This window comes from Pleurodeles waltl, chromosome 1_2 (genome assembly GCF_031143425.1).
Source record: "Pleurodeles waltl isolate 20211129_DDA chromosome 1_2, aPleWal1.hap1.20221129, whole genome shotgun sequence".
NCBI lineage: Eukaryota > Metazoa > Chordata > Amphibia > Caudata > Salamandridae > Pleurodeles > Pleurodeles waltl.
In genome coordinates, this window is record NC_090437.1 from 268,001,840 (window position 1) to 268,021,627 (window position 19,788).

At 45.5% G+C, this 19,788-nt stretch overlaps 1 protein-coding gene across 2 annotated transcripts in view; it reads left to right on the forward strand.

The window, feature by feature from the left end:
* The window catches only part of SMARCAD1 (SNF2 related chromatin remodeling ATPase with DExD box 1), a 690,140-nt gene that overhangs the window by 519,356 nt on the left and 150,996 nt on the right, over positions 1–19,788 (forward strand). For both annotated transcript variants that reach the window (XM_069238045.1, XM_069238053.1), the window contains 2 exons: positions 2,402–2,519; positions 5,325–5,446. In XM_069238045.1, the coding sequence (XP_069094146.1) occupies positions 2,402–2,519; positions 5,325–5,446 (240 nt within the window). The remainder of the gene's footprint in view (positions 1–2,401; positions 2,520–5,324; positions 5,447–19,788) is intronic.

The window sequence follows — 19,788 nt, forward strand, 5'->3', positions numbered from 1 at the left end:
TAGTCAGATTCCACAGACTCCACATTATATCCTAGGCTGATGATACGCAACTCATCCTCCCCCTCTCTGAAAACTCCCCCGCCACCAGTACCAACTTCCACAACTGCATGACCAACATCGCCAGTTGGGTGAGGAATAACTGCCTCAAGTTCAACACGGGGCCCACTCAAACCCCAGCAGAGCACGCCAGGAATCTCTGTACCATCCTGGACAGCATGAGGTCCCAATTCAAGCACTCTCATCCTCCTGCATCTTCGTTCTGCACATGCTACTTTAGATATTAAAGTGTCTTTCCCAAAATGCGAGGCGCACCATCACCCATGCCCTTGTCGCCAGTGTACTGGACTTCGGAAAAACCCTTTACTGGGCATTGAGACCCACCTAATTCAAATACTACAGGCCATCCAGAATGCTGCAGCAAGACTCATCCTGGATCTCCTTCGTCGCACCCACATCACCCCCCACCTCAAACTCTACTGACTCCTGGTTCAGAATAGAGGCCAGTTCAGGCTCCTCACCCACGTTTTCAAGCCCCTGCATGATTCCGGACCCACCTACAGCAGTCAATCCCTGAGATTCCAAAAACCCTCCAGACACCTCCGCTCCACCTCCCTCGTGCTCGCCCGTAACCCCACTTAAAACATAGCAGAGCAGGAGAACGCTACTGCTCCTATCTTGCAGTCAAATCCTGGAATGACCTTCCCCTGCACATCAGGACCTCCCCTACTCTATAGGAGTACCTGACTTTTTGACTGAGACTGTGGACCCTGCCAGTGCCTGTATACTGTCACGAGTGCCAAGTTGTGCTCTACAAGTCGACTGACTGATTGAACTTGCATATTAGCAAAGCCCTTTAGTGTGATAGCCTCGAACATCCGAAGTATGAGTAAACAATGCACAACAGTTAGACAATTTTGACCGAAATGTATTGTTTCTGGGTAGAGAGTGGGTAGTTTAGAATACCATGTGTGTCTCAATATCTTTTACAACTGCTTTTGCATCTCGTTATCGTACTCCTCTGTGGCTGGTGGGAAGCTAGAATATTTTAGTAAGTAGGCCACACTTTAAGTAAATAACACTTTTCAATTCTTATGGTTTCTCTCCCAGTTTCCCTTCTCTTTTATTTCCTGTTCTCCTCTGTGGAGATTCTCCTAGAAAAAAAGTGCATTCTTCACAGTTCGCCTGATACAGATTGCAAAGTTACTACTTTCTGTTATGCAAAATGTTAGTGCTGCATTCAAGAGCCTAGACCTCCGTTAAGTCTTAGTAATGTGAGCCCAAACGCATAAAATAGCCAGGTGACCTGCTGGTGCAAATTCTCATTTTTAGTTGAAGCCTACTAGAAAGCACAGCTGTCTGGTTCAGAAAGACATTGTCAAGACTGCACTGAACTTACAGTGAGCTTAAAAGCCTGCCCATTACTTACTATTATTTGGCTTTCTTGTTACTTTTGTAGGGTGGTTAGCTTTTCTATCTTGAGTATGTTCCTCCCTTAGAGCATGGCCCCTGTACTTTGCTCCTTCCATTGCTCGCTTTTATGGAACTACTTTTGTGTTTTGCTTAACCACTCCATGACAGTTGCATGTGTGTTCTAGCTGTCTCCCTTGTGTGTTTCTGCCTGCACTCTTACCACCAGACCCCCCCTCCTCTGTGTTACTCTCTGTGTGTTCAATGTTGCTCGCGCTCTCTCTCTTGTGCTTCTCTTCCGCCCTACTCTCTGTTAATGTTGCACATGTGCTTCTGACCTACAGTTTAGTCCCTTGGGTTTGTCTACCGCTGCCCTCACAAGTTTTATTTCCCATCAACCCGCTTCTCTTTTGCTGAGGTAACTTAAGATCCCAGAATAGGATGATTAGCTTGTTTTCAGGCACTAAGGAGGAGTCTCTAAACTTAGTCAAATAGATTGGCTGTTGACCCATTGACGTTCTTGCTACACATGAACCAATCTTCCTTAATCCCTTCTCGTTATTGTTTACCTAAAGTACTTAAAGTATGCACCTTTTCTCCAGACAGCAGAATTCAGCATGGTCAAGGATGCATTTCACCCATTCACACTCCTACTTCTTGTCTTCTGTAACTGAGGCATTCCATTTTCTCTTGCACAATATGTGAAACTGTGCACAAGACTACTAAAAATGGCACCCTGAGGTAATGTTCAGCTGGCCGTGGAGTTAGAGTACAAAAATTGAGCACTTTCAACGCTTTTGTAAAATCATTTATGGGTGTTTGATACAGTTTTGGTTCTGCAGAATAGCCTTGTAGTGTTAAGCGCTACTTTTCATCATGTGTGGGTTAAAAACAAAAAGTCACCATTTTTATGGTAGAACAGTTGTCGAATTGTACTGTTGTAAAAGAACAGCCAGGCATCCTGTGTTTTACTTAATCCCTTTTCCTCTTTCAGGTTCTTAAACAGTTACCTCCAAAGCAGGATGTGATAGATTTCTGCCCGATGTCTGCAAAACAGGAAGAACTATATGTGAACTTATTTAATGGATTTAAAAAATCTATTAACAGTACAGGTATGTTGTACGCTTTGAAGAATTGTATTTAATATTTTCAAGTGTTTTTGTCTTTTGAAATAAGGTCTCTGACTCATATAGGACTTGAAAACCTTGAATAGGCTCAAAGTAACCCAAGTGCTCTTGTAAGTGACAATAGCCCTTTTTGCAAAGTAATGTCCCTCACATGTAAAGGAGGGTTTTGTGCCCTCTACCTCTCCTCCCTTTTTCCATTGACCAGAAAACATTCGACACCATTTTTAGAACAAAAAAAAGTATTAGCATTCCAGTATATATAGTCACTGAGTGGTCAGTCATAGGCTTTTGCCGAAGATATCTAGTTCCACATCACTATATGCAGTGATAGGAGGCATCGTAAACGATATTATGTGAACTTTACTATCTGTGTGAAGACTGATGTTTCGTCAGATTTCCACCCTCTTTGGCTACCGAATGATCTTCCCTAGAAAACAGGAAATTTTCCAGTTCTTCATTAACTATGAAGGGAAGGCATTGTGCTCCAAGTCACATTGTTAGCCAGTGGCTGAATTCAGCTGGCCCATTACACCATGCTGTAGTGGGTGACAGTAAGGTGTGAAGGACAATAACAAATGAATGGATGAAGAGGGGATGGGTGAGCGTCCATAATACACATCATGTTAATAAAATCAGAATTTCTTGAGTAGTGCCAGGCATAAAAGTGGAATAAAGCCAGAGTGGCGCATCAAGAGGGAGGATAAAGAAAGCTTATTAGTTCATTTGACAATCAAATTAAGTGAGTGGAAGGAAAGATGGAATAATTATCTTCAAAGAAACTTAAGTATTGGAAATTTGGCAGTAAATGATAAGTTGTGCTGTCCACCCATTGCCTATGCCAGTGCCTTCAATATCAGTACCACCACAACTACGAACTACCCAACTCCTAAAAGTGTGACAAATTAGACTATTCCTGGCCCAAAAAGCTAAAAGAATTGCGTGGGCGCAGGTATTAGTGATTTTTACTGTATGTTGAACTAAGAAATAACTGTTATTGTACTAATCTCTAAATTAAACAATCACTGCCAATATATGGCAGACTGTCTTTAGTGGTGGTTTTGACAATTAAGTGCTGGTGCCTAACACGGGAAACCACACTCAAATTAAGCACTGACTTTACCTTCTATTACCACTGCTGTACACTCAAATCATCCTTAGCTCCATTTACCACTACCCACCCCAAACCAAAAAATTGCCCCAACTTCCCTTTATCACTTCCCACACCTAAACTTTTTTTTAATAACATAAAAAACTTAACTGCATGGAAAAGGCATGCGTGGTAAAGGTACAAATACTTACCTGTGTGGCAAAGGCTGCTTCCCATGATTTCCACCCTCTATGTGAAAAAATACAGCCTGCTCCAATGCCGAAAGTGGCTATGTAAAGCAGCTTATCAGTATGGACTGCAAGTCCCTCTGAGGCTTCTGTATGTGGAGACCCGGGGCTGACTAGGAAGATGGCAGTTGGAGTTGTGTGCCTCCAGCATTCTGCCACCTCCCTCTGCTCTGGAAAGTTCCAAGAGAAGCAGGGCGAGACATCAGTCAACCATCATTCTCCCACTTCTCTCTGAGCTCTGGAGACAGAGAATCAGCATTAACCAGACCTGCTTTGAGCATGGTTATAAAACTGATTTTTCTGTGCGCTGACATTAGTGTAGTGAATAACCAGGTTACACAAAGAGTTCGAATTGCATCCCCTCTGGGCTGTCAAAGGTCTGTCTCTATTTAATGTTTTTTAACTGGTTACCCACAATTCAGTTATTATACCTGCATTGCGGTCAGTCTGTCTTTTCTGATTTGTAGATTTGGCTCCCATCTACTGATTGTGCTCTACATGCTTCTATAAAAATAGCTTATTGATAACAAGCGTTATTGCATTTATTCAGAGGAGTGGTTTTCCGGAAAAAAAGAAATAAACAGCTTTAACTATATTTGTTATATGAACTAATGTGGGCGATACACTGTTGCATTGAAATTTACTGATAGTATACCAAATATTCCATTCCCATTTAGTCAGTGCTGCCTAGCTTCGATTAAACAAACAGGGCCATCTTCATAGTCCTTTAGTTCTTCACTATTTGATACCGGTGGGATACATTTCACAATGACAGGCCGCTGTCACTTCGGTAAACAGGGCAGCCCAGAAACCCATCATACGCAAAATGTTTCTGGGGACCGGGCCCCACCGAAGTTAGAGTCTAAACCAGGGACCCTCTTCTGACACAGCAAACTACCAGAATCCAGTCTGTGCATGAAGCATTATTTCAAAATATGAACCTGTGGGAAGACATAGCATCCATCAGAAAACTGAAAATTATCTCCTACTGGCTCCCTATTTAAAAACGTGCGCTCTTTAAACTTCTCATTCATACTTCCACGGCGCATCACACCCTTGGCCCTGCCTAACTGAGCAACCATGTCAGCTTCTACACACCAACCAGATTGCTACGCTCGGCCAGCCTCCTGTTAGCTCACACCATCTGCCGATCTGGCAGGTGAACTTTCTCATACCTTTCTCCTAACGCCTGGAACAACCAGCCTCTGCACATCAGAGCCTCTAGCTCTGTCCTTGAGTTTTGCAAGGAACTCAAAATCTGGCTGTTTAACTAGGCACCAGCCAGGTTCCAGCACATGTGTTGCCACCAGAAAACCACCCTGGGTTACATGTGTGCTCTACACATACGTTTACCGTAGTAACAGTGTGCATTCTTTCAGCTACATTTGTGACATTAACACTGGCCATGTTCTGTGATGCCTACTGATTAAATTAATGCTTTTCTAATGTTTACAGAAAAAAACACAGAGCTGTGCAATGTCATGATGCACCTCAGAAAAATGGCCAATCATCCCTTGCTTCACCGCACGTACTTCACAGCTGAGAAACTGAAGATCATGTCAAAGCTTATGCTAAATGTAAGACCGAATTGCTGATTTTACAAATGCTTCAAAGTGTTTAGGGTGTTAAGTTGTGTGAAAACTCAGTTGAGGTATGTTTTATTTTGCAAAACCAGTTGTTCTCCGCAGCCTGTTTTTGATGCACAACTATATGCATGCTTTATGGGACAGCACAAACTGTTTTCTCCAAACCCGCCCACCGATCCTTAAGATCTACAATCTTTATTAAAATTATTTTGTTTGTTAGGGGCACTTGGAACTGAATATTAGGTTTATTTTTCTGGTCAACCTGTCTCTCTCCTCCCATTCCCTCCCACCTCCCACCCCCTCAATGTATGTTTGCAGCGGATTGGTTTTCATTGAACGATTGATAAGTTGCCGATATCTTGTGTGTTGTTTTCTACTTTAAAGAAATAACTGAGACTGGTATAGGTTATCTTGTATGCACATTTAAGTTCGGCCTAAGATGGTATGCATACAGAATGAAAATGGCAGCAAAGAAGACATTAGGTTCAAGTTGGAATTGCTTCTGCACTGCTCTGCTTTGCATGTGAAGTTTTATTATGGCTGTCATTTCTATTTTCATGCGATCTTAATCACCATTTACACCCTTTTACAATGTTTTCATTGCGCAAAGCAAACTACTGAGCACCTTTTTAAAAATAACACATTAAAATGTAAAATTCGATTCTCACTTTGTTTTTTAATCACTGGCAAAGACACTCTGAAAACCCTATTCCTTTAGGTTGGAAAAACATAGATTTACCCACACGGCTCAACATTCAGACTGCTATCTTACGTCTGCTTTTGACTCCGTTATGAGAGGATCCTAGAAGGCCTTTTACTTTACTTTTTAATAACAGACTTTAGAAATTATGTTAGCCAGTTGTATTTATCAATATATGGATGCAGGAGATCAATTAATCCAAGTTAAGGGCACTAATAGGAAGGCAAGAGCCAAACACACAGCAATACATGAACACAAATATACATATATTACAAAATATATTAGATCTTGCTATTCTGTATCCCTCCCCAAATGCTACAACAGCATGTAGAGGTGCTCATGAAGTTGCTTCCGTGACGATATTTATCAGAGCTGAAAAAGATTTATTTTTGACAGGACTAGCGTGCATGGAGGTGGAATGCCAATGTTGCTGAGCATGAAGTGCCCGCACTGTTTTGAATGTTGTTCTTGGTGATTTAATCACAGATGTCAAAGTTTGTGTTCACAGGGGTCTAGATTATGGCAGGCTTTCATTTCCTTCGCCTGAAGAGAGTACCTGTGGGCAGTAGAGGAGTTTGTTGCCACTGCGAGTTTGTAGTGTCTTGTTGGGACTCGAGTGTAGTAAACAAAGCCTGACATTCATGTCGTCCTCCTACTGGTCTTGCTCCTGCTCTTCATTGAGCACACATTCTCCAAAGCCTTTCTCTCTGTATTCTGTTTTTTTCCAGAAGAGAGGGCAGTCGTGGGAGGTCATTGTTATGTCTTTTACAGGCTTTTGCCCAAATAATTCCTGTAGTGCAGGTTGCTGATGCTATTTTAGTGTCACTTCTACAGTTCCATTAAATTCTTCTGAAATTAATAATTGTCACTCAGTCATTTCCTTGATGTTGAGTTCCCTGACACCATGGTTAATGTGTCATCTACAGAGCATATTCAGCGTGATTGTTAATCTGCCACAACACAAGTGATCCTTTTAAGCCATGGGGTTTTTCAAAAGATTAAAGCCGGGGCTCACTAAGGCAAGTCCAGTTCTCACTTAACACTTTTTCTCAGCGTTGTCACTCAAAGGCTTGGGTCTGCAGAGGTAGTATTTCAATAGAGGCGTTGACCCACAAATATCACCATCTTGATAGCATCTTTGACCATATAGACAGATTCCTCCATTCCAATCACTAATGGTTATAGGCTCCCCTTCTAGAAGGGGGACCCTTGTGTGCTTCTCCTGTGATTGTCTCACAATAACACCCCCTCTCCCTCCCCACCTCAATTTTAGTACTTGTGCTATCTTTCATTATTCTCTCAAGAAATCCCACACCTTGCACACCAGGTTCTACTCCTCCACCACCTGCTGTAAATTGCTTGTTTGTGTCATTCTCCTGTCGTGTGCCTCATCATCTGTCTTGAAAATATGAATGTTATGAACTTTCAGAATATTTTTTCAGGGTATTGGGAAATTTATTTCCTAGTATATAATTGAAAGAAATATCAGATTTTAGAGCAATCTACCCCAGTGTATACATTCAGTTTTTTGTCTTAATAAATACATTAATGTTGTTTTTATGTGCTCATGATTTGACTTTGTCTTAAGCGTTCCTTGTCCATGGCAGTCCAGTTGTTTTTTCATGCTCATCCAGGATAATTTAAAAGCTTATACTCTTTTAGAGGGCAACAAACTGGCACTGTCGAAATGATGGATGTAAGTCACTTGAATTATCTCTGTGTATACATGCATTTGGCTTGCGTTGTGTTAACATAGTGCTTCTTATCATTTTTCACTGCAAACCAATTATTAATAAACAAGTTGTAACTTGGAAGTTTCTTTGGTGTTGGTAATCCTTCAATATGAAACATTCCTACAAGTCTCAACGTAAAACATGCCCATATTCCCTTATTTGAGAACTATCTTGCATTTATATTTTGACATGCTGTCAAAACTCGGGTCCAAATTGTCGGTTAGAAAATGGTATGATCTGAAAATCTGTTTCTTCAGGGTGAAATCTGAGTACATGCCACTGCTTCATTGTCAGACACTCCCATATATATTCTGTCTTTATAGTTTACGACAGCTGCTTTGAGCATGTGGAGCATTTTTGTGCTGTAGTTATGGGGACTCTGAACATCCATTTTCCCTTCTGTCATATAAATGTGTTTATCCTAGAGTATGTGTACATCATTTGCCTTGCACACTGAGCACATATTTTTGGCTTAGACTCCATTTCCTTGAATTTATTGTAGGATTAAAAATGCAGCCTCACTAGTTGAATCCATGTATTCAGAATTGTTTAGTCTGTGCATATAAGTGGATTAGTCCCTTATGGTAACGTGGTCCAGCCCCTTATGGTTACCTCATTTGTAAATGATTTGGTAAGCATCCGCAAAATACTAAATTTATTTCCCAAGGATTAAAACATGTGGTATATATTTATATAGACCAAAGTGACAATCTTCATAGATACTGTGCACACTGTGCTATCACTCGTAAGGTACTGACTATCCTAAACAATGTAAAGCAAAATGACACATATCAGGGAGCATATTGGGCATAAGATGTCACTGATTATGATCAAGATAGTACATATATCACCACATGATTACAAGTAATGGAGCCTTGTTTGCGGGCAAAATACCTGCATCCCTGGATATTACCAGTTGTACATGGATTACACAATAATCCACCTCTGGTCATTAATATTGTGCTGGCAGTGCGAGCTGGTTGAGCAGTGAGACATGAGTCTCACGCATAACTAGGATAATGTAGGGCCTGCACCTCTTTTCTTTTACTAGTGACATTATGGTAATTTCTCACTAGCCCAACTGTCCCAAGTGTATATATGTAATAGAGTGCAAAAGCACCTGCACTTTTAGTACGCCACTTACGGTAATTTTGTGAAGTTTTCAGGAGGTGATCCAACACCTTCCTCTCGGGGTCATTACAGCAATATTTTGACTACCCGGCAAGCAGTACCCCTGGACCCACCCAAGGTGACACGGGATGGGTGAACCCATAGTATTATATCGCAGGGAGACCCTCCTTGGGCCTACTGCATGCAGATTCGGTGCTGGTGCAGCTGCCCGCGAGCTGCGGTGCAGCTGCTGTACAAATACTCCTCGGGAGCCAGTCCCCAGCGAATGGACTTACTCCTGGTTGTGAAAGTGGTGGCTGCTAGAGAGGTACTCAAGGGTCGGCCGACAAAATGGTAATTCCCTGGCACTGTAGACTCTGGTGGGGAGATGCAGCTGGTGACTCAGTGCTGCTTCGCTTGACCTCTCCCCTAGGAGCTTCTTACTAGAGTGGCGTGCTGCAACACTGACCAGCTGCCACTTCACTCCTCAGAAAAGTATGCCAAGTGTTCATTATGTGCTTCTTAAAAAAGCTAGAATCCAGGAAAACTGCTCTCCATGCACCAAACTGCAGGGGAGTGTGCAGTGCTCGGTACACGCTAGCTTGCTGGCAGTAACTTTTGTTCTGGGCTGCAGGTCCTGGATGAGAATAAAGCACTTCAATTCCAACTGTGCCACAATTGCACCAGTAAAGCAACAACAGGAACACTCACCATGCGCTATAATATCTGATAGTGACTTCTAGTTGCAGATTCCTTACCTTAGAATTTTCCCCCAGGCGTCAGGCTGGATCCGGAGATATATTCTTCGAACAACACCTTCCACGTCAGTAGGTGGGCGTCGGTTGACTCCGCGGGTGTCGTAGTCTCCGTGATGACGTCGCCAGTAGTACATAGACGGCGCCTCAGTGCAGCGACATCAGTTCTTTACTTTCCCCGCCACGCGCTGATCCAAGGAAAGCTCCCTGGTCTCTGTTTGACCGAGTTCGACTGTTTTGTCGAGTTTTTTTGGTCACTAAAGTGATGACGGTGGTTGCAGCTCATCTGCGCATGTTAGGGGTCTCAGTCTTCCCTTACCTCGAGACTGGCCGTTGAAGGCGAACTCGCACCATAAAATTGTCGTCTCCCACCTTCATACTCCAGCGAGCCTCCTGCACATACTGGAGTTCACTATCAACGTGCCGAAATCACACCTGACTCCCTCTCAGATGCTCCCTTTCAACGAAGCTGTTCTGGACACAGTTCAGTTTTGGGCTTATCCTCCCAAAAAGAGTCCAAGATATTCAGGCTATGATTCCGATCTTTCAGCCTCGGTCTTGGGTTTCGGTGAGACTGACTCTGAGGCTGCTGGGCCTCATGTCCTGCATCCTGCTTGTAACACATGCCAGATGGCATATGCGGACTCTGCAGGGGAACTTGAAGTTCCAGTGGGCGCAGCATCAGGGGAATCTCTCTGACATGGTCCAGATCTTGGAGGGGACTGCAAAAGACCAGTAGTGGTGGCTTTCAAATCCGCATTGGGTCCACAGTAGATCCCTCTCCCTTCCCCCAGCCAGATCTCTCCATAGTGACAGATGCATCACTCTGGGTTGGGGCGGCCACATGGGAGAGGTGGAGATCAGAGGAATCTGGGCTCCATATCAGTCTTCTGGAGCTCTGGGCTATCAGGCTTGCGTTGAAAGCATTTCTTCCCTCTCTCAAAGGGAAAATAGTGCAAGTGTTTATGGACAATACTACCACCATATGGTACTCCAACAAACCGGGCGGGGTAGGGTCCAGGACCCTTTGCTAGGAGGCACTACGCCTCTGGACATGGCTGGAACATCAGGGCATTACGCTGGTGGTTCAACATCTGGCAGGCTCTCTGAACGCCAGAGCGGACAAACTCAGCAGTCGATGCACAGCTGATCACAAATGGCGTCTCCTTCCGGAGGTGGTGCAAGGTCTGTTTGGACAATGGGGAGAGCGTTGGTTAGATCTGTTCACCTCCGCAGAGAACGCGCAATGTCAGTTGTTTTGCCCATTAGAGTTTCAAAGGTGGCACTCGCTCAGATATGCTTTTCGGTTCAAGTGGAACTCCGGCCTCCTTTACGCCTTTCTGCCCATACCACTTCTGCCCAGAGCTCTCAAAAAAATCAGGAACGACCGGGCCCAAGTTATCTTGGTGGCTCCGGACTGGGCACGGAGAGTATGGTATCCAGAGCTATTGAGCATGGCCACCGATCGTCCACTCAGACTGCCTCTTTGGGCGGATCTTCTGTCACAGCAACAGGGAACGGTTCTCCACCCAAACCTGTCCAATCTCTGCTTTCATGCATGGAGATTGAGGGCCCGCAGTTGACGACTTTTGATTTTCCATCCGAAGTCTGCGATGTTATCTTGACAGCCAGGCGTACGTCCACCAAAACAGTATACACCTGTCGTTGGCATAAATTTGTGGCATGGTGTACCAACAAATCTGTTGATCCCCTCTCTGCTCCCCTATCTGGGGTTCTTTCGTTCATTCTTTCTTTGGCCCAGCAGGGCTGTGCTTTGAGCATCCTTAAAGGGTATTTATCAGCCATTTCAGCCTTTCTTAGGCTACCTTATCAGCCCTCACTCTTTAAATCTCCTGTTGTCAATAGATTCCTTAAAGGTTTAACCCACTTATTTCCTCCCACTCCATTTATCATGCCTCAATGGAACCTCAATCTTGTTGTTACTTACTTAATTTATACACCCTTTGAGCCGATGCACAATTGCCCTTTACAGCTCCTCACTTTCGAAACTATCTTTCTTCTTGCCATCACTTCTGCTCACAGAGTGAGTGAGCTTTAAGCTCTTTCTTCAAAACCTCCATTCTTGTGTGTGGTGGTGTTGCGTACTAAGGCTTCCTTCCTTCTCAAGGTTCTTATGCCTCTTCGTGTAGGCCAGTCCATCACCTTACCTACTTTTTACACCTCTCCACACCCTTCTAATGAGGAGGAAAGACTCCCTAACATTTTGCCTTTTGTTGATGCTAGTTATGATTGAAAGTGTGCTGGGACCCTGCTAACCAGACCCCAGCACCAGTGTTCTTTCCCTAAACTGTACCTTTGTATCCACAATTGGCACAGCCCTGGCACACAGATAAGTCCCTTGTAAATGGTACCGCTGGTACCAAGGGCCCTGTGGCTGGGGAAGGTCTCTAAGGGCTGCAGCATGTATTATGCCACCCTGGGGAACCCTCACTCAGCACATGCACATTGCTTCACAGCTTGTGTGTGCTGGTGGGAAGAAAAAGGCTAAATCGACATGGCACTCCCCTCAGAGTGCCATGCCCACAACCCACTGCCTGTGGCATAGGTAAGTCACCCCTCTAGCAGGACTTACAGCCCTAAGGCAGGGTGCACTACACCACAGCTGAGGGCATAGTTGCATGAGCACTATCCCCCTACAGTGTCTAAGCACATTCTGAGGCATTGTAAGTGCAGGGTAGCCATAAAGAGTATATGGTCTGAGAGTTTGTCAAACACGATCTCCACAGTTCCATAATGGCTACACTGAATACTGGAAAGTTTGGTATCAAACTTCTCAGCACAATAAATCCATACTGATGCCAGTGTGGTATTTATTGAGAACTGCACACAGAGGGCATCTTCGAGATGCCCCCTGTTATACCAGTCCAACTCCTGGTGCTAGGCTGACCAGTTTCTGCCAGCCTGCCACATCCAGACGGGTTTCTGGCCACATGGAGTGAGTGCCTTTGTCACTCTGTGTCCAGGAACAAAGCCTGCACTGGGTGGAGGTGTTTCACACCTCCCCCTGCAGGAACTGTAACACCTGGCGGTGGGCCTCAAAGGCTCAAGCCTGGTGTTATAGTGCGCTAGGGCACTCCAGCTAGTCGAGATGCCCGCCCCTCTGGACAGAGCTCCCACTTTTGGCTGCAAGTCCGGAGGAGATAATGGGAAAAACAAGGAGGAGTCACCCACCAGTCAGGACAGCCCCTAAGGTGTCCTGAGCTGGGGTGCCCCCTGCCTTGGGAAATCCTATCTTGTTTTGGAGGATTCCCCACAATAGGATTAGGGATGTGTCCCCCTCCCCACAGGGAGGAGGCACAAAGAGGGTGTAGCCACCCTCCAGGACAGTAGCCATTGGCTACGGCCCCCCAGACCTAAACACACCCCTAAATTGAGTATTTAGGGGTGACCCTGAACCCAGGAAATCGAATTCCTGCAACCTGAAAAAAGGAGGACTGCTGACCTGAAAGCCCTGCAGAGACGACGGAGACAACAACTGACTTGGCCCCAGCCCTACCGGTCTGCCTCCATACTCAAAGAACATGTACAGCGACGCATCTAGTGGGAACAGCGACCTCTGAGGACTCAGGGGACTGACCTGCACCTAAAGGACCAAGAAACTCCCAAGGACAGCAGCTCTGCCCAAAACTACAACCAAGAAACCATCTTTAAAGAAGACTCCAGCCCCACTCTGGAAGCGTGAGTCTTCACACTCTTCACCCGACGCCCCCGGCTTGTGTCCAGAGAAACTAACACCGCAGAGAGGACCCGCAGGTGACTCCAACGACGTGGACACCCTGAGTCGACCTCCCTGACCCCCACCCCCAAGCGACGCCTGCAGAGAGGATCCAGAGGCTCCCCCTGACTGCGACTGCCCAGTAACATAGGAACCTGATGCCTGGACAAAGCACTGCACCCGCAGCCCCCAGGACCAAGAGGAACCAACCACTGGTGCAGGAGTGACCAGCAGTCGGCCCTCATCTTAGCCCTGTCAGTGGCTGGCTGGAGAAGCCCCCCAGTGTGCCCTGAGGCTCTATTTTGTGTTCCTGTTTGGAACCCCACCTTCCAGTGCTCTACAAAACCCCCCTGGTCTGCTCCCCAAGGACGCAGGTACTTACCTGATAGCAAACTGGAACTGGAGCATCCCTGTTTTCTATAGGCGCCTATGTTATTTGGGCCCTACTTTGACCTCTGCACCTGACCGGCCCTGTGTTGCTGGTGCTGGGAGTTTGGAGTTGACTTGAACCCCCAACAGTGGGTTGCCTATGCCCTGGAGACTGAACATGTAAGTGCTTTACTTATCTGAGATACTAACCAATACTTAGCTTCTACGGGAACTGTTGATTTTTGCACTGTGTCCACTTTGAAAATAGCTAAATGCCATTTTTGCCAAAACTGTGTACATTACTGTTTAAATTCAAAGTTCCATACTTACCTGTGTGAAGTGCCTTACAAGTTATGTACTTACCTAAATTCTGAATCTTGTGGTTATAAAATAAATTAAGAAAATAATATTTTTCTATATAAAAACCTATTGGCCTAGAGTTAAGTCTTTGAGTGTGTGTTCTCATTTATTGCCTGTGTTTGTACAACAAATGCTTAACACTACCCTCTGATAAGCCTACTGCACAACCACACTACCACAAAATAGAGCATTAGTATTATCTAATTTTACCATTATCAACCTCTAAGGGGAACCCTTGGACTCTGTTCACACTATCTCTCACTTTGAGATAGTATATACAGAGCCAACTTCCTACATTGGTGGATCAGCGGTGGGGTCTGTGACTGCGCATTTGCTGGACTACTCAGCCAATACCTGATCACACAACTAAAATTCTAAAAATTGTCATTAGAAATTGATTTTTGCAATTTGACTATTTTTCTACATTTTTTAAAGTCCTGGTAGGGCCTCGTGTAAGTCCTTGTTAGCATTTCTTTTGAAGTTTAAAAGTTTGTAAAAGTTAAGATTTAAGTTCTAGAATTCTTTTTTAGATTCTTAAAAAGTGATCCCAACTTTTAGAGTCATAATGAGTCAAACAGATGATGGAATTCCACCTCACCCCTTACCTGCATCTAGGGATGTCAGAGTTAATGTCTCTCTGTAAGATAAAAAAAGATAAAAACTGGGTCCAATCCTACCAAGGCAAAGCTCCAGGAACTCTTGGCAGAGTTCACAAGGCACCACCCCTCTGATATGGAGGATACTCCTTCCGGTTGGGGAAATTAGTGAACAGGAGGAAGAACTCCCCCCTCCTGTCCTAAATAGTGAGGACAGGGCTCCTAGAACCTTGTTGCCAAAAATCATAGTCAGAGAGCCTGTTTCTTCCACAGAGGAGACCAGTACCTCTGTAAGCATTGAGGACAGCCTCAATGAAGAGGACATCCTGTTAGCCAGGATGGCCAAAAGATTGGCTTCGGAGAAGCAGCTCCTAGCCATAGAAATGGAAAGAAAAGAAATGGATTTAACTCCCATAAATGGTGGCAGCAACTTAAATAGGGTCAGAGAGGATACTGACATCCTAAAAATCCCCAAAGGGATTGTAACTAAATATGAAGAAGGTGATGACATCACCAAATGGTTCACAGTTTTGAGAGGGCTTGTGCAACCAGAAAAGTAAGCAGATCTCACTGGGGTGCTCTCCTTTGGGAAATGTTCACTGGAAAGTGTAGGGATAGACTCCTCACACTCTCTGGTAAAGATGCAGAATGTTATGACTTCATGAAGGCTACCCTGACTGAGGTCTTTGAATTCTCAACTGAGGAGTACAGGATTAGGTTCAGGGGGGGCTCACAAATCCTCGAGCTAGATCTGGGTTGATTTTGTTGACTTCTCAGTCAAAACACTAGATGGTTGGATAACTGGCAGTAGTGCAAGTGATTATGATGGGCTGTATAATTTATTTATGAAAGAACATCTGTCACGTAATTGCTTCAATGACAAACTACATCAACATCTGGTAGACTTAGGTCCAATTTCTCCCCAAGAATTGGGAAAGAAGGCAGACCACTGGGTCAAGACAAGGGTAACAAGACTTCCACAGGGGGTGACCAAAAGAAAGGGGTCACAAAGCCTCCCCCGGGGAAGGGTGGTGAGACATCCAAGGGCAAAAGTAAAGAGTCTTCTACAGGGCCCCAAGAACCTGCTCAGGAGGGTGGGCCCGAGCCTCTTCACAGTCCACAAATGGGTATAAGGGAAAAAACTTTGATCCTAAGAAGGTCTGGTGTCACAACTGTAGACAGCATGGACACCAAAATGGAGACAAGGCCTGTCCAAAGAAAAGTCCCACAACAACTACTCAAGTTAGTACTGGAATAGCCAGTCTCCAGGTGGGATCAACAGTGTGCCCAGAGCAAATCAGGGTCCACACTGAAGCTACTTTAGTCTCAAGAGGGTGGTTTGGATTTAGGCACACTTGCTGCCTGGCCACCTAACATGCAAAAATACAGGCAGCAGCTCTTGACAAATGGGAATAGAGTAGAAGCCCTGAGGGATACAGGGTCCAGTGTCACCATGGTGACAGTCAAACTGGTTTCCCCAGGACAGTACCTGGCTGGACAGACCCATCCAGTCACAAATGCTGACAAAGAAACTAAAGTCCATCCCATGGCAATGGTAATTTTAGAGTGGGGAGGGGGTCACTGGCCTGAAACAGGTGGTAGTCTCCTGCAATTCCAGTAGAATGTCTGCTAGGGAATGATCTGGAGTCCTCAGCATGGGCTGAGGTAGAGCTCAAGGCCCATCCAGCCATGCGGGCATCCCTGAACTGGTGTGTGTCAAGACTAGAGCACAGTGCAAACCACAGGTTGAAAAGTTGGAGTCTGGAAGAATGGCCCAACCTTAAAAGAGGAAAGGAAAGAAGACTGGGGGACCCGCTTCTTCACAGCAAAAGAAACAAGGCCTCTCTACCCAGGAAGATGTCCTATCCCCTGAGGAAACTGATTTCATGGAGCTGAAGCCTTATCAGGCAGAGCTCTTGGGCCCAGGGGGACCCTCAAGGGAACAGCTGTGTCTGGGACAAAAGACTTGTCCCACTCTTGAAGGCCTAAGACAGGAAGCAGCTGAGCAAGAAAAAGGTAATGTCAGTGGAACCCACAGGGTCTACTGGGAAGATGGACTCCTTTACACTGAGGCAAAAGATCCCAAACCTGGTGCCACTAGGAGAGTGGTAGTGCGTCAGGAGTTTAGGGAGTTCATTCTGACCTTAGCCCATGACATTCCCCTTGCTATGCATTTGGGACAAACCAAGACTTGGGAGATATTAGTCAACCATTTCTACTGGCCCAATATGTCCCAGAAGGTTGAGGAGTTTTGCAGCTCCTGTGTCACCTGTCAAGCCAGTGGTAAGACAGGTGGCCATCCAAAGGACCACAGCATCAGGGGACCAATACATACTGGTAGTAGTGGATCATGCTACCAGGTACCCTGAGGCAACCCCCTTAGGTCCACTACTGCCCCTGCAGTAGCTAAAGCACTCATAGGTATTTTTACCAGAGTGGTATTTTCTAAGGAGGTGGTTTCTGAAAGAGGTACTAACTTCATGTCAGCTTACCTAAAGCAAATGTGGAATGAGTGTGGGTTGACTTACAACTTCAACCCACCATACCATCCACAAACCAATGGTCTTGTGGAGAGATTTAACAAGACATTGAGGGGAATGATCATGGGGCTCCCTGAAAAACTCAAAAGGATATGGAATGTCCTCTTGCTATGCCTGCTTTTCGCGTACGGAGAGGTGCCACGGAAGGGAGTAGGGTTTTCCTCCTTTGAGCTTCTGTTTGGCCATCCTGTAAAGGGACCACTGGCACTTGTGAAAGAAGGCTGGGAGAGACCTCTCCATGAGCCTAAGCAAGATGTAGTGGACTGTGTACTAGGCCTCCTCTCAAGGATGGCAGAGTACATGGAAAAGGCAAGCAAAAACCTTGAAGCCAGCCAACAACTCCAGAAGTTGTGGTATGACCAACAGGCTGCTCTGGTTGAGTTTCAGCCAGGGCAGAAAGTCTGGGTTCTAGAGCATGTGGCTCTCAGGGCACTTCAAGACAGATGGAGTGACCCTTACCCAGTGATAGGGAAAAGGAGCCAGGTCACTTACTTAGTGGACCTGGGCACTAGCAGAACACTCAAGAGGGTGATCCGTAAGCTCTATAATGATAGGGCAGATGCAACCATGGTGATGGTTAATGATGAGGATCAGGAAGAAGAGAGTGAACCTCTCCCTGACCTCCTCTCAACTGACCCTAAAGATGGCTCAATAGATGGAGTTGTCTACTCAGACACCCTCTCTGGCCAACAGCAACCTGACTGTAGGCAAGTCCTCCAGCAGTTTGCTGAGCTCTTTTCCTTGACCCCTGTCAGACACACCTGTGTACCCATGATGTAGACACAGGAGACAGTTTACCTGTCACGAATAAAATATTCAGACAGTCTGACCAAGTCAAAGAAAGCATCAAAGTGGAAGTCCACAAGATGCTGGAGTTGGGAGTGATAGAGCACTCTGACAGTCCCTGGGCTAGCCCAGTGGTCTTGGTCCCCAAACCTCACGCCAAGGATGGAAAGAGAGAGATGAGGTTTTGTGTGGACTACAGAAAGCTCAACTCTGTCACCAAGACAGATGTTCACCCGATGCCAATGGTAGATGAATGAATTGACAAATTAGGTGCAGCCAAATTCTTAAGTACCTTTGACTTGACTGAAGGGTACTGGCAAATCAGAATGGCATCTGGAGCAGAAGAAAATACAGCATTCTCTACACCCGAATGGCATTATCAGTTTACTGTTATGCCCTTTGACTTAAGGAATGCCTCTGTCACCTTCCAAAGGTTGGTGAATCAACTCCTTGCTGGCTTGGAGTCCTTTAGTGCAGCATATCTAGATGATATTGCTGTCTTTAGCTCCAACTGGCAGGATCACCCGGTCCACCTGAAGAAGGTTTTGCAGGTCCTGAAAGCAGCAGGCCTCTCTATCAATGCATCTAAATATCAGATAGGGCAGGGTACTGAGGTTTACTTGGGACACCTTGTAGGTGGACGCCAAGCTCAGCCACTGCAAACTAAGATCCATACTATTCTGGACTGGAAAGCTCCAAAAACCCAGACTCCGGTCAGGGCATTCCTTGGCTTGACTGGATACTACAGGAGGTTTGTGAAGGGATATGGATCCATAGTGACACCCCTCACAGAACGTACCTCCAAGAAGATGCTCAGAAAAGTTAACTGGACCTTGGACTGTAAAAAGGCCTTTGACACCCTGAAAGAAGCTATGTGCCCAGCACCAGTTTTGAAAGCTCCGGGTTATTCAAAACAGTTAATTGTGCAGACTGATGCCTCTGAGAATGGGATAGGATCAGTTCTATCCCAAACCAATGATGATGGCCTTGACCAGCCTGTTGCTTTTATTAGCAGGAGGTTACTCCCCAGGGAGCAGTGTTGGAGTTCCATTGAGAGGGAGGCCTTTGTTGTGGTTTGGTCCCTGAAGATGTTGAGACCATACCTGTTTAGTACTCACTTCACAGTTCAAACTGACCACAGACCTCTCAGGTGGCTTATGCAAATGAAAGGAGAGAACCATAAGCTGTTGAGGTGGTCCATATCCCTACATGGAATTGACTTTGTAGTGGAACACAGACCTGAGACTGCCAATGCAGATGGCCTTTCCAGGTTCTTCCTCTTAGAAAATGAAGACTCTCTTGGGAAAGGTTAGTCTCATCCTCTTTCGTTTGGGGGTGTTGTGTAGGAAAATACTTCTCATGGCATGGTTAACCCCTACCCTTTTGCCTTTTGTTGATGTTAGTTATGACTGAAAGTGTGCTGGGACCCTGCTAACCAGGCCCCAGCACCAGTGTTCTTTCCCTAAATTGTACCTTTGTCTCCACATTTGGCACAGCCCTGGCACACAGATAAGTCCCTTGTAAATGGTACCCCTGGTACCAAGAGCCCTGTGGCCAGGGATGGTCTCTAAGGGCTGCAGCATGTCTTATGCCACCCTGGGGAACCCCTCACTCAGCACATGCACACTGCCTTACGGCGTGTGTGTGC